Raw genomic sequence first — 12,228 nt, 5'->3', positions numbered from 1 at the left:
CCCCCCACACACATGGGAGACGGGAGGCATAAATCAGGCTTTAAGGATTGGGGGCAAAGAGAAGGGATTCTCTGGCTCGCTACTAATTAATCAAACACAGAACACCTAAACCTAGAAACCTGGGACCAACCCAGGGTACGCGGGCGGGCCAACACCACTGTGCCTGTACTTCCGTTTCTTCTCATTTCAATTAAAATAAATATCGGATGAAATTTTCCCCTTTAGCTGATGCTGTTCTGCATCTCCCTCTTCTTCCTTTAATTAAAAAACATGCTTATTGCAAGTCTTGCCAGAATCACTTTAACGGTATTTTAATTGTAATGTCTCTGCCTGATTAAAACAAAAAAAAAAAAAGAGAAAAGCAGAAAATATGAACTAGAAAGTGTTTGCAAAAACATTCTCAGGATGCAGGAAAAGACTCATATACATTCCTGAAATGGGTGTCATAGACTAACTCCTTAAGGAATCTGACTTGGCAAAGGGGCAACAGAGAGAGAGGGGAGGAAGGGAAGAAGGGAGGAAGGGATAAGGGATGGAAGAGGGGAAGGAAGAAAGGGAGGGAGGGAGGGAGAGAGGGAGGGAGGGAGGGAGGGAGGGAGGGAGGGAGGGAGGGAGGATATCTGAAATAAAGCTGCAAACAACAGCCACTGGAAGAAATGGTTTCCATCAGCTCAGATTTCAGCAGTGGAACAGAGAACCACACCCCACGAAATGTGCCATGCTCAGAATGCATCCAGTGAGGCCAGCCCCGTTGCCATTGCTCTTTGCTAAGGATGAGGAATCGCCTCTGGGAAAAGAGCAGCTGGGCGAGGTTAATTGCTTTCCCATCCTGATCATTCCGCTGGGTTCCCGTTATTGTTTCAGGCAGGTTCTCAAACATGAGCATGTGTCAGGATCACCTGGAAACCTTAAAACACAGATTAAAAAGAGGCCTGCATCCCAGAGCAGGTTTGCCATGGAGAGTTCCCAGATGATGCTGAGTTGAGAATGCTACAGGACCTGAGCTATTCATGTACTTCCCTCGGTAAGTCAAGAACGTGCTTGAGGTGACCAGAGCCCTGTGGTATTTGCTAAAATACGGGCCTGGAACTACAGATGTATTCCTTAGTCAGCTTACCAACAATAACTGAAATTTTCCCATCCTTCTACTAGGTGCTAAAATAATATGAAAACATGCATAAAGATAATAATAGAAAAATTCAAAAAAAAGATCACCAATAAATGAAATATATATGTATATATACATGCAACATACATTCTACACTTCCAGAAGGCTGCAGTAACATTGAACTGCTTCAGGTAAATGGAAATACACCTGTTGTAGGATGTTGGCCTAGAAAACTCAGAGTGACACTAAAGCTTACAACTGGTTTTTTGTGTGTTTTTTTTAACTTTTTGTACAAAATATACAACTTTATATAAAGGTAACTTTATATTTGAATTAACTCTATACTGATTACAAATGCAAACATGTTAATGGAAGAAAAAACATTACAGAAATATATATAGCTATTCGATCACTCAGAGGGAAATAAATGTGATTGTTATGATAGCTACTATCATACATCTTGACAGAAAAATTATATTCCTTTAAAAAAATGTCTTCCATTTATATGTTCAAGGCCCTCAGCTATTCCCAGGCTCTAAAACAATCACTTGAATAGTGGATGAATGCATAATAAATACTCAATGTACATATGCGAAACCGGAAGGAGGTGACTGGAGGAGAGGGAGAGCGAGGGGCGAGGTAACACTGGCGCATTGTACTCATTCACTAACATATGGAACCGAAATCCCACTTTATAATTATAGGGAGATAATAAAAATAAAGTTTAATTCACTTGTGACCAGAAAGAAAGCTATTTCTAAAGAGAAACAAAGTATATAAAGCACTTCGCTTTACCTCAAATTCTGTACCAAACACATTCAATGAATCATTTATCTTCACCAAAGATCCTTTGGCATTGACCCAAAAATACTTCTGACCAGCCTACAGTTTGATACAGGCTGGTTTGAGCAATCTGCCTTTTCTAAAGGTTTTAAAGATAATTATTCTCTAAAGATTGTCATTATGACTTGACCATACCATAATGGTATTTAAAATGAAAGCTATTCTTCATAATAATGCAAAAAGTGAGACCATCTCCTACTTTCATCTGGCTCAGGAATAAAATACAGTGCATATGAACTGCTCGGGCGCCATTATATTCTTGTCTGCAACAGAACCCCAGAAAGAAGCATTCCAGATCTCTAGCTTTATTTCTAGTCTGGATGGGTATGATCTAGGGATCATTAATCAACAAATGAGATAGAGAGGTAAGGATAGACCAACTTCTGACGAACCCTGGAAGCCATGTTAAGGCTAGCCTTGAAATGAAGGGCTAATGGAAAGCCAGTGGAGGGTTATGAGGAAGTTGGAAACATTTATCTTTCATTACTGAAAACGCTGGGCTGGGAGGGGGCTGCTTCCTTCCAGCAGCATTTTTCATGTTACAATATCCGAGTTGTCAAGGCAGAAAACTGTAAATTGTTAAATATCTACCTATCTGTCTGTCTGCCTATCTACTGAAAGCAGGTCCTTTCTCCCAGCATTGGCTTATCTCTCATTTAAGGCTAATCAAATGTGTCTGGGGCTGTTCTCTGGAGGTCAATAATGGAAGTCATTGTCTGACTGGAAAATATAAGGGGCTTCAAAGCCAAGTGTCCCCCACATTAAAAAGCCTTTGTCTCTGATCTCCTGATACACAAAGAGTAAATGAAATTGGTCCCTGTCTGGGTGAATCCACTAGAATTTGAGGGGACCAGGCAGGGCCCTGACCATAGGGAAATTCACAACTAACATCCATCTGCCCTCTTCAAGTCAGAAACCAGTCATTAGTTCACTCGCTCAGCCAATTCTTGAGGACCCATTCTGTGCAGGGGGGATCGGGGCGCCTGACAAGGGTCAGCAGAGGCAGACATGGACCGGCCTCCTCGAGCCTCCAGCCTCGACGCTGGAGGGACGGCTCTCTCAGGTAAGGAACACCTGAAGGTTACACATGCCAAGAACTGAATATGAAAGATCGCGTTCCACGTTCCCAGCCAGCTAAAACTGTCCTAGATTGGCTTGGCTTTATAGATGCAGCCATCCCATAATATAAGGCCAGAGGCAGACACGTGAGATGTACACGGGGCGAGGCGGGAAGTGAAGGCGGATCGCAGACGTTACTCGGGGTAGCTCTTCCCGATGCTGACTTCCTCCTTCAGCTTCCTCTCTGGATGACAGCTCAGGCCACACACACACCTCATGTACAAGCAAGGGAAGAGAGGTGACGACCCCTTTCCTACTACACACACACACACACACACACACACACACACACACACACACACACACACACACACACACACACACACACACACACACACACACACACACACACACACACACACACACACACGAAGATTCTTAGAATGCGCTTTCCTTCTATGAATGGAACCAAATCCCTCTACTTCCTTTCTGAGCGTTGGTCTTTTGAGGAAAGCTGTACAGAGTCAGGAGCCACCTCAAATCTAAACCCAGACCCCTACTTGCTGAGCTGACTTCACGGAGCCAGCCCAGGCCCCACCCTGAAGGGGAGTTATGTTTTGATTTTTAAAAAGAAGGCGATCCACTCCATCTTCCCTCACAGCCAACCTGCAGATCGGTTATCATAACGTCACCAATTTGCAACACATTTTACCTGACTGCAAAACATCTCTTGTCGACGAAACCATTCTGTAGTTACGGGGGGGAGAGGGAGGGAATATTCAAGAATATTTACGATTTTTCAAAATTCAAGCTTCTTTGCAAATGAATTCCCCTGAAATCTGAGCTTGTGTGTGTGAAGCGTGAAGGTGTGGGCACAGGGTAACAGTCCACGTGTTCCCCACGGCCGGCGTCTGAGAGCCCACGGGGGATGTCTCTACAGAGCCCTACATCATACATCCCTCCATGACTGCGCTGTGTGCATCTGCTCTGAAGGCTGAGCTGCCTGCTCGGGTCTAGCTGACTGCTAACTAACAGCAAGGTCTGTCTGACTCCCTTGTGTGAGGCCTAGAGTTTATCGCCATCTTGATTGGACCATGAAGTGCCGAGGGGACAGGCAAAGCCCGCCTCGGGGTGTGTCTGGTAGGGCACAGCACGATCGGATGATGAGGTGCTCTGGCCTAAGGAGTGGATTGGCCCCTGGAGGGATTTATCGTGTGGTAAGATGAGGGAGGCGGCCCTCGTTGGAGGAAGTAGGCAGAGGCGCGGATCCTTGGGGCCTCTGTTGTGCCCTGGCTCCTTCCTGTACGCCCTCTCCCTCCTCCTGCTACCTGGCCACGGTGCTCCACCCGGCCTTGCTCTACCACACCCTCCGCACCATGAGCCACTGCTACATAAAGCTAACTTTGCTATATGTGAGATTTCAAAGAAAAGGCAGCCTGCGTGGGCACAAGGCCCGGCTCCTCCTCCTGACGTCCTCACGCCTGGGCGGCGGGGAAGGGATCCTGGTAAGGAGCCTGGAGCAGGTGAAGAAGCAGGCCTGCATCTCAAGAAACCAACAGGCTGCATTCATTGCCTTCCATCAAAACTCCAGGTATAACAGACGCAAAGGGAGCAGATTAGCCGTAGGAGTTTGGACTTCTCAGTTCAGAGTTTGGAAAAGATTTAGCCTGCTCTCCAAGTTACCCCGGAATAACACACATCCATGAATCCCAGGTCTCAAAACAACAGGGGCTCTTCCTCCCCCCCCCCAAGTGCCCTCCCCTCCCCCAGTGGAAAGAAAACTATGGCAGAATGCCGTACCAGGCCGCAGATGGCTGAGCTGAAGCAATCCAGGGCCTCTGACCCAGCTAGTTCTTTATGTGATCGTTTGTTTTATGTAGAGAAGTAGTAGCCTCTACCTGCCCGTAAAATTACGACAGAGGCCTGATCCTCAGCCATCTTCTGTTCCTACTGCTAGTCCAAAAGAAACATTAACTGAGTTCTTGCTCTGGACAAGGCTCGATCCAAAGCTAGAGCTTCAAAAATATTGCCTCAGCCTGGTACCATGGCTCACGCCACCCCCAACTACTCGGGAGGCCGAGACCTGAGCATTGCAGTTCAAAGCCAGCAGGGGCAGGAAAGTCCAAGAGACTTTTACCTCCGATTAACCACCAAAAATCCAGAAGTGGCGCTGTGGCTCACGTGGTAGAGCGTTCGCCTTGAGCTGAAGAGCTGAGGACAGCGCCCAAGCCCAGAGTTCAAGCCCCACGACCATCCAAACCATTCCTAGGAGGTGGGAAATGCGTTACAAGACTGCTGCAGAGTATTGACTGCTTCTCATGAGTACGGCTGTTGTCATGGTCAGCCCTGCCCTAAAGAGAACCGGAGGCTTGGAGCCTGCCCAAGACCCCAGAGAGGGCTCATGCTGGAGCTTCTGATTCAGACTCCGTTCTCCCCCGTGTAAGCCAGCCAAGTTCTTAACTGCTTTGGTATACACCAGTAGACCAAAAAATAGAAAATCACATTAAAGGGAACTATTAAGCCTATGTAGAGACCAGAAACAAGCTCCCGCCTGAGCATTTTAAAGCAATCGGCTCAAAGTATACAGCATGATGCTTCTGTGTGTGTGTGTGTGTGTGTGTGTGTGTGTGTGTGTGTGTGTGTGTATGAGAAAGAGAGAGAGAAAGAAAGAGAGAGAGATTAGTACAGTCAAGCAAATTAGCATAGCCATCAACTGAGTTACCATGGCTGCAGGTGTTTACGGAAACAAACAAAAAAAAAAAGAGTATTTAAACCTAAAAGTCCAGTGTCCCGGGAAGAGCTCATCCACCCCTAACCCAAGACACTACACATCACTTGAGGCCCGGATCAGAAAGACACGCATCAGTCCGTTCGGGAGAGCCTTGCTCAGGCCCTGCCAGGGTGCATGGTGCTCTGAGAGGACATCGGCCTTTCCTTCTCATCATGGCTCATCACACTTTTGGGGAATGAAGAAAAACTACATTTTAATTCAGCAAGGACTATGGCCGTTGGGCATCGCCACATAAAAGAACAAAACACATAATTAATGAAACCAAGGCAATATGCCTATTTCCAGCCCAGCTCATTAGTATTAATTAATTAATTCTCTTTTGTGTTTAATGATATCTTTAAAAATATATTTTTAAAAGGAGGAAGGGAGAGATACAGGAAAGAAATAAAGATGGTAAGTAGATATAGGCTCTGGATCATTCTCGAGTCAAAGTAAATTCATAATAAATAGAGCTGGCTCTCAGCACGATCACAAAAGTCTGTCATTTGTCCATAAGCCTCAAGAATACATACATCTGGCATCATAAACAGCATAAACTTTGTCTGTGGTGCCACTCCCCAGCTGCACAGGAAGTGTACAGCCCTCCCTGCTGCTAGAAAAGACATGAATATAAGGAATGAAACTCAACTTTTTTTTTTTCCTAGTGCCAGTCCTGGCTTGAAAGGGCCTTGGTGCTGTCCCTGAGATTTTTTGCTCAAGATTAACACTCTACCACTTGAGCCACAGCTCCACTTCTGGCTTTTGTGGGGTGGGGGTATTAAATGGGGGTAAGAGTCTCACAGACTTCCCTGCCTGGACTGGCTTTCAACCATGATCCTCCAATCTCAACCACCTGAGTACTTAGGACTACAGGGGTAAGTCACCAGCACCCAACAAAACTCAACTCTTTCCAAAGTGGAAATGGGAGCAAGACAAGAGACTCTGAGAATCCAGAAGGCTCAGATATTCAGAAGTATGACCTTCAGCTGTAACTGAGTATCATAACAGAAATCAAGATACTGCCTGAAGCGGGAATATCAAAGGCAACTGGCAACGGTGGCAAAGTATCTGGATTATTCAGACCTAGAAACCCTAAGAGTGAGAAGCCACAGAAACGTCACACACATCCCTCTCCACCCCTCTGATCTCCTCTGACGCCTGTTTACTGCCTTCCTTCCATAGCTTTTCCTACAAAACCATCCCTCCATTGAACACGTACCCGAGAGTCAGAATCAATGCAGAGACTTAGTAACCCAAGAATCTGAGCTAGGAAACCCGCCCCAAACAGGTGGACTGTGGAGCACCTACAGGGCATCCCAGCCTCAAGAAGCACTCAGTCCTGTGGTTAAAGACTTGGCAAGGAAATCTCTCCTCCGAGATGAGGTTTACGTCTGTCGTTTTCCTTTGTCATCACAAGGCTACTTGGTGGCTGTCAGCACATCCACACCCCCACAGCCACTCACTGCACACACACTCACACACACACACTCACACTCAAACTCACAATCCACAAAGGCAGGGCAAGCACCCATGCCAATGCCCCATTTTATTCCTCCTATATTACCAAACTAACCAATTTGACAGAAAACTTCTCGTGGTTAACACAGCAGGAACAATCAACTTCTAGAATACAGAGTGACAAAAATGGCTAATCTGAAAAAAAATGGTTCCATCTGTAAGAGGCAGGTGTCAAAATTGTACTAGTTCGTCCTCTTAAAACACTTTATTCTTTTGGCTATGCTCATACTTTAACAAAACTCGGTGTGTGTGTTGTGTACATGCAGTGTGAAATGTAGTGTTTTAGTGTAGAAGTTTATAGACACACATAAGTAAGTTTTATTTGACAAAAGAAAAAAAAATAAGGCCATGTGATAACTATTCTCCATTACCAACCCCTGAGGTCAACAAAGCTTTTTATGGTCAGTTCGCAGATAAGCAAACAAGTGTGCAAAGGGGTGATTTTTGCCATTGGGCCACATGATGGAAGAGTTGAAATTGAAATTCTCAGCCTCCTCCAACTTCCTGGACCCTAGAGCTATGTGGTCAGTTTTGCAATAAGGAAGCCTATTTATACGACTTTCCATGCATCTAAGAAGTCCAAACCACAACAGGATAAAAGCAGGAAGACATGGCTTTCTTGGCAGGGAATTTCAAAGGCTGCCACGTTAAGCGATTTCAGGGCATTTTGCTCTATTGCGGGGCTACAAAGGACTCGGGGACGCCGTCTGCTCTTTGAGAACACTGGGAACTTTCTTGTTTGCAAAAAAAATAATAAATTTTTTTTTAAATAATCAAGCTCTGTGCTTTTAAGAGCCACCCACGTGGCCTCTGACCATATCTTCCTTTTCCTGGTGAAATCTCCTCCATGTGGTCTGGCTACAGTCCTCAACCAAACGCTGGGGCTTTCCCAACGCGGCCCCCTCCCTCCCACTCCCTGAAAGGGTGGCACCGCCCACGGGGTCCAAACCCCACCGACCTCTGATGTGCAGGGAGTTGAGGAGGCTGGTGTTGGTGTCTAGCAGAAGCCACTGGCCCTTCTCCACCGTGACATTGGCGCCATCTTGTGGCGTCCCTGCAGAACGCCAGCTGCAGGCCCTGGACCACCTCCGGCAGGACTGAAGGGCAAAGCCACCCTGGAAAACAGAGAGGACCTGGGTTTGTCTGGATCCAGCCCACCAAGACAGAAAGCACAGCCTAGCTAAATAGGCCAAATGTCTCCCCGACCTCAGCCACCGCTCTTCCTCAAACAGGAGGAAAAGATATACAAGAGACCAAGTTCCAACTGAAGCGCATTCTGAGCTCGGAGCTCCTTCTCCCGTTTCCAGCATCCGCTCCCTGATTCCTAACAAGTGGAGCTGATTCCTTGTTTGTTTTTAATTTTTACAGACATGTATTGAATCTTGGACCCCAAAAAGAGTCATAAAGAGCCTGGGACGGGAGAATGGGATGTCCTGCTGGCTGGCCGGCGTTGGCTTGATGGCATTGGCCCCGTTTTTCACAGGCTCTCCTGCCCACGTCCCCGCTGCACAGAACCGTTCATCCTTCCCGGGCTCCCGCGTCCGCCCACCTGGCCCACTCTCGCTGAGCGTGCTAGCTTTCCTCTGTGCACACTGCGTAGAGAAGGCCCAAGGCCTCTTCAGATGACAAGGAGAGAGCCGAACGCACCGAGAGAGGGAGGGAGGGAGAGGGAGGGAGGGCAGAGCAGGACTGAGGGGAAGAGTCCAGAGGAAAACAGCACCTGGCTGCCCCGGCCCTCCGTTCTTCTCTCAAAACTAGTGGCTTGCCTGATCATTTGTGGTTACTCTACAATATGTTATTGTTAGGAGAGGAGGAGGAGGAGGAGGAGGAGGAGGAGGAGGAGGAGGAGGAGGAGGAGGAGGAGGAGGAGGAGGAAAGAGGAGGAAGAAGGAGGAGGAAGAAGGAGGAGGAGGAGGAGGAGGAGGGAGGAGGAGAAGGAGAAGGAGAAGGAGGAAAGAGGAGGAGGAAGAAGAGAGGAGGAGGAGGAGGAGGAGGAAAAGGAGGAGGGAGGAGGAGAAGGAGGAGTAGGAGGAGGAACAAGAGGAGGAGGAGGAGGAGGAGGGAAAGAGGGAGGAAGGGAGGGAGGGAGAGAAAGAAAGGAAGGAATAAAAGAAGGGAGGGAGGAAGGGATGGGAGGGAGGGAGGGAGGAAGGAAGGAAGGAAGGAAGGAAGGAAGGAAGGAAGGAAGGAAGGAAGGAAGGAAGAGAGAGAAAGAAGCCGCCAGGTGCTGGTGGCTCACACCTGTCATCCTAGCTACTCAGGAGGCTGAGATCTGAGAACCGCAGTTCAAAGCCAGCCCAAGCAGAAAAGTCCGTGAGACTCTCATCTCCAATAATCTACTCAAAGGAGCCAGAAGTGGAGCTGTGGCTCAAGTGGTAGAGTGCTCGCCTTGAGCAAAAAGAAGTTTAGGGACAGCGCCTGGGCCTAGAGTTTAAGCCCCAGGACCTGCCAAAAAAAGAAAGTAGGGGAGACTTAAAAATGGCTCCACTCAAACATGTTCACTAAGACATGGAGGACGCAGGGGAAGGTTCCGGAGGGTTCAGGGCTCTGAATGACTAGCTAGCAGTGCAACAGGAATTGGAAGCTGGGAGCGGCCCTGTGGGCGTGGAGAAGGGGCAGGCGGGCGGAGGGAGGAGGGTGCGTGGACAGGTCACGTCCTTCAATGTGCGTGCCACGGCTACAAGGAACCTGAGAGGAGGGGGGCTAGGGAGGGGGGGGGCTGGGGAGGAGGGGGGCTGGGGGGGGCTGGGGAGGAGGGGGGGCTGGGGAGGGGGGGCTGGGGAGGGGGGGCTGGGGAGGAGGGGGGCTGGGGAGGAGAGGGCTGGGGAGGAGGGGGGCTGGGGAGGAGGGGGCTGGGGAGGAGGGGGCTGGGGAGGAAGGGGGCTGGGGAGGAGAGGGGGGCTGGGGAGGAGGGGGGCTGGGGGAGGAGGGGGGGCTGGGGAGGAGGGGGGCTGGGGAGAAGGGGCTGGGGAGGAGGGGGGCTGAGGAGGAGGGGGACTGGGGAGGAGAGGGCTGGGGAGGAGGGGCTGGGGAGGAGGGGCTGGGGAGGAGGGGGGCTGGGGAGGAGGGGGGCTGGGGAGGAGGGGGGGGCTGGGGAGGAGGGGGGGCTGGGGAGGAGGGGGGGCTGGGGAGGAGGGGGGGCTGGGGAGGAGGGGGGGGCTGGGGAGGAGGGGGCTGGGGAGGAGGGGTGGCTGGGGAGGGAGGGGGGCTGGGGAGGAGGGGTGGCTGGGGAGGGAGGGGGCTGGGGGAGGAGGGGTGGCTGGGGAGGAGGGGGCTGGGGAGGAGGGGGTCTGGGAGGAGGAGGTCTGGGGAGGAGGGGGGGCTGGGGAGGAGGGGGACTGGGGAGGAGAGGGTTGGGGAGGAGGGGGGACTGGGGAGGAGGGGTGGCTGGGGAGGAGGGGGGTGGGGAGAAGGAGATCTGGGGAGGAGGGGGCTGGGGAGGAGGGGGCTGGGGAGGAGGGGGGCTGGGGAGGAGGGGGGCTGGGGAGGAGGGGGGGCTGGGGAGGAGGGGGGGGCTGGGGAGGAGGGGGCTGGGGGAGGAGGGGGGCTGGGGAGGAGGGGTGCGAAGGATGGGCAGGGGACACAGATCAAGCTGCATGGTGCTCGCAGGCTGGCGTGTTGAACTGAAAGTCCTGTGCGTGACTGGGAAGGGATAACTCTGAAGTGCTCACTCCTGCAGGAGTGGGGCTCCTGTGTACAGATGGAGCTGTGAAGCCAGTGGCCATGGGATGGACGGGCGCAGAGCCGGCAGCAGAGCCCGGCAGCCACCGCACAACCGCACCAGGCGGCCCTGTCTGATCCCAGCTCCCAAGTTAGCCACCACCCTGCGTGCTGCAAAAACCAAAGGCAGCCAGGTCTTCCGGCGGTGTCAGAGGCCGAGGAAGGGAGGTGTGTGTGTGAGGCCAGCCAGCGCCTGCGAAGGGAGGCGCGCCCTGGAGAATGTTTAGGAGTCAGCCAGCGTATTCTGCAGAGGAGGGAAAAGCGACCCTCGTGCTGAGGGACAGCCCAACCCGCTCAGCAGCGTGGCCTGGGGGACAGCAGACCACCCCTCCTTTCCCTCTTCTGCATCCACCAAGGAGGAATCAAAACCCCTGGCCTACCCCAGTGCCCGAGGCCGGAAGGCGGAAGACATGGCCTTGGCGGTCCCCACACAACAGAGAAAGGAGCGCGACACAGGAGCCCCCGTCCACGGGAGCGACCCCCATTGACGGCCAGCACAGACCCAGAAAAGAGGGGGAACCCATGGGCTCACACCCAGGCCTACCCGGGTCTGTGGTTCAAGGCCAACCCAGGGAAAAAAAGTTGATGAGACCTCATTTTAGCTGCGCATGGTGGTGCATGCCTGCCATTCTGGTCAGCCAGGAAGAATGGATGAGAAGAGCCGGGGGGGGGGGGGGGGGGCCAGGCCAGGGTCAGTCATAAACAAGAAATGCACAAAATAACAAAAGCACAAACAGCTAGAGGCATGACTCCAGAGGTAGAGTCAAGCACCGAGGTCCTGTGTTCAAACCACTAAAAGGAGAAGGGAGGGGAAGATGGGAAGAGGGAGGGGAGAGGGAGAGGGAGAGCAAGGGAGAGGAAGAGGAGGAAGAAGGAAGGAAGGAAGAAGGAAGGAAGGAAGGAAGGAAGGAAGGAAGGAAGGAAGGAAGGAAGGAAGGAAGGAAGGAAGGGAGAGGAAGGATGGAAAGGAAGGAAGGAAGGAAGGAAGGAAGGAAGGAAGGAAGGGAGGGAGGGGAGGGAGGGAGGGGGAGGGAGGAGGGAGGGAGGGGAGGGAGGAGGGAGGGAGGGAGGGAGGGAGGAGAAATGGAGGGAGGGATGGGTGGAGGAGGAAGGAATTAGGAGGAGCTCTAACTCTCCAGTTGTTTTTACTATACAGCTAGCTGCACAGAAATAAAATAACAAAGAGTACTTTTAAGGACATGCATTGTGG

At 51.1% G+C, this 12,228-nt stretch overlaps 1 protein-coding gene across 1 annotated transcript in view; it reads right to left on the bottom strand.

The window, feature by feature from the left end:
- Positions 1 to 12,228, bottom strand: part of Pkhd1 (PKHD1 ciliary IPT domain containing fibrocystin/polyductin) — a 287,931-nt gene that overhangs the window by 183,856 nt on the left and 91,847 nt on the right. Inside the window, 1 exon segment of the mRNA XM_070017318.1 lies at positions 8,257 to 8,413. Coding sequence (XP_069873419.1) covers positions 8,257 to 8,413 — 157 coding nt within the window.

Source organism: Dipodomys merriami, unplaced genomic scaffold (genome assembly GCF_024711535.1).
Source record: "Dipodomys merriami isolate MVZ:Mamm:240054 unplaced genomic scaffold, mDipMer1.0.p SCAF_122, whole genome shotgun sequence".
NCBI lineage: Eukaryota > Metazoa > Chordata > Mammalia > Rodentia > Heteromyidae > Dipodomys > Dipodomys merriami.
This window is presented reverse-complemented; position numbering and strand designations above follow the sequence as displayed.